Below are 2,801 nucleotides of genomic sequence, written 5' to 3'. Positions count from 1 at the left end.
GCGGGGGTGTCAGACAGATAGTTAGACCCATTTCCCAGACTCAGAAGCTGGAGAAGGGAGGCTTGCTGGCCATCCCAGCGGGGGTGTCAGACAGACAGACGCATGAGTCCGCAGTCCCTTGGAGAGGGTGGGTCAGGCTGGAAAGCTCACATGCGGCCCGCTGACTGCTGGGGTGAAACCATGGCCCGGGGCAGGCCATGTGGGGCCGAGAGTGCTTAGAGGAGAGGAGGAAGGTGGCAGGACCCCAGCGAGAGCCAGGAGAGTGTGTCCTGGGGCGAAGTGCAGACCAGGTCACGGAGGAGGGAGTGACGCCTGGCGTCAGGCCTGCTGAAGGCGCAGGCAGGAGCACAGCCAGAAATTCACTGTTGGATTTAGGTGGAGTCCCCAAGGAGACCCTTTTCAAGGGAAGGGTGAGGGGTGCGGGGTCTTCCCAGGACCCCACACAGGCCGCACGTGCTCCGGCAGCCGGACACTTTGATGCCTGAACAGGGGGCGAGTGCTCGTGGAGGCAGGAAGCCCCTCTCTGGATTCCCAGCTCCCCAGCTGTCGTCCTGCCTAAAATAACCCAGCCCCGTGGCCTCCCGTTCCACAGAGCAGCCAACGCAAGACAGAGGCCTCCTTCCACCAGGCAGGCAGCTGGGGCAGGCAGCTGGGGCTGCAGCCATTTCGTGAGCTTTTTTAAGGATCACTTGTTTCCTTATTTATTTTGCCGGGCTTAGGAGGTGGCCGTGAGAGGCCTCACCTTGCAGAAAGGCAGGTTCTAGATGCGGTGGGAGCAGGGCTCTGGGCCACCCCCGGGCTTAAATCCTGCCATTTCCGGTTGTGCGTCCCGGGCCAAGTTACACAGCCCCTCTGTGCCTCCATTTACCTCATCTGTACAATGGGATCGATTCTAGAACTTGCTGCCAGGGACTCGAGGGTTAATGAGTTCTTACACGTAAATTCTTAGATCAATCAGAGTCCGGCGCCGAGTCACGTCTCCCTAAACGGTTGCTGTACTGCCCAGGCTGGGGAGCAGGAGCGTGGCCCCCTGAGAGGGACCGAGCCCGCAATGGCTCACACACATACCCGCTCGTCCCCCTGCAGTGGTACCCAGAGGTGAGTCACTTCTGTAAGAAGGTGCCCGTCATCGTCGTGGGCTGCAAGACTGACCTGCGCAAGGACAAGTCACTGGTGAATAAGCTGCGGAAGAACGGGTTGGAGCCCGTGACCTACCACAGGGTACGAAACCCAGCCCGGGCGGGGAGGGCTGGGCAAGGGCACCTGTGGATACCTCCCGGCGGCACTAGGTGTCTGGCACACTCGGAATGTGGGCAGGAACCGCCAGCACTTGGAAATGGCACCTAGAATACGGTGGCAGGTTCTGCCTGTGGGAGGGAGAACAAGGGGGAGCGCCGCGTGTCAGGGTGACTCTGCCCAGTGCACCACGGACGGGGAACCTGAGGCCCAGGGAGGATGCCCAGCTATTCGGTCTTTGGGCCCTGCTCTGCTGCGTGCCCGGGTTAGTCAGAGATTAAACAGTCGGTGCCTTGAGAGGGAGAGAGACGCAGCCTGGAACCGGGGCAGGAGACACAAGGGAGTGGACGAGAGCCTTGGGCAAGCCAGGCTGCAGAAGCTGCGGGTGCCCCAGCAAACCTGCCTTCCACTCCCGTCCTGGAGACCCCCTAGGAGGCAAAGGGCTGCAGGGAGGCCAGACGTGAGGCCCACCCAGCACCCCCACCTCTCCCCGTCAGGGCCAGGAGATGGCGCGGTCCGTGCGTGCGGTGGCCTACCTCGAGTGCTCGGCTCGGCTGCATGACAACGTCCACGCCGTCTTCCAGGAGGCAGCCGAGGTGGCTCTTGGCAGCCGCAGTCGCAACTTCTGGCGGCGGATTACCCAGAGCTTTTGCGTGGTGACTTGACCGGCGTGCGGCCCTCCCCACCTTGGACCACCCAGCAGCCCGGGAAGGAGCTGGGCACTGACCTGCGGGGTTGGCTGCGCTGTACCCAGTCCCCAGCTGTGGCTGCTGAGCGCACCTCAACAGATGGGCGCCACCCAGGGGCCTGGGAACCCTGGACTGAGGAAGGGGGTTCCCAGGCCGACCAGCCCTGTGGAAAGCTGGTCCTGCAGTCCGCTGGACTCACTCTCAGACTCCCAGCGCCCAGTCTTGGACCGACATCCCGGAGTGGCCCGTGCAGCCTCACGCCACCTTGTGGCTGTTCCCAGGGCTGCACCTGCAGGACCTGGAGATCTTAGGACTCTCCTGCCAGAACCCCACACCCTGCCCCTTCCCCCTTCCCCCTACCCTTCCCAGTGGTAACTATAACAACTACGATGACATCACTTGTCATTTGTGCCATGCCTCTTATTTCAAAGCAACTTTATACACATGTTCCAAGGTGGGTAAGAGCCCACCCATGTAGGTACTAGGGTGGGACTGCTTGGATCCAAACCCGGCTTTATTGTTTCCAGGACCTTGGGCAAGTTCCTCTGGGCCTCAGCATCCTGACCTGTGAAATAGGAATAATCTCAGACTACTTTATGGGGCTTTGGGATGAGTAAGAGGGTCATGAGGACCGGCACATGCAAAGAGCTCAGCAGGCGCATAGCATGCAGTAAGAGGCCGCAAAAGGTTCAGCAGGGTGTGGTGGCACGTGCCTGTGGTCCCAGGTACTCGTGAGGCTGAGGAGGGGGATCACTTGAGGCCGGGAGTTTAAGTCCAGCCTGGGCAACATAGTGAGACCTCATCTTTGAAAAAAAAAGGTTCACCGTTTTATTTATTTATCTATTGTATTAGGCTTCTCCAGAGAAACAGAACCGC

At 60.4% G+C, this 2,801-nt stretch overlaps 1 protein-coding gene across 1 annotated transcript in view; it reads left to right on the top strand.

Annotated features, from left to right (window-relative positions):
- RHOD (ras homolog family member D) overlaps nt 1-2,288 on the top strand; it is a 9,714-nt gene extending 7,426 nt beyond the window's left edge. The window contains exons 4-5 of the mRNA XM_012665338.1: nt 1,087-1,221; nt 1,734-2,288. Coding sequence (XP_012520792.1) covers nt 1,087-1,221; nt 1,734-1,901 — 303 coding nt within the window. The 3' untranslated portion in view covers nt 1,902-2,288. The remainder of the gene's footprint in view (nt 1-1,086; nt 1,222-1,733) is intronic.
- Nucleotides 2,289-2,801: the final 513 nt, after the last annotated feature.

Source organism: Propithecus coquereli, unplaced genomic scaffold, assembly GCF_000956105.1.
Source record: "Propithecus coquereli isolate 6110/MARCELLA unplaced genomic scaffold, Pcoq_1.0 Scaffold120, whole genome shotgun sequence".
Classification (NCBI taxonomy): Eukaryota; Metazoa; Chordata; class Mammalia; order Primates; family Indriidae; genus Propithecus; species Propithecus coquereli.
Note: the sequence above shows the minus strand (reverse complement) of the source record. Positions and strands in the feature narration are given on the sequence as shown.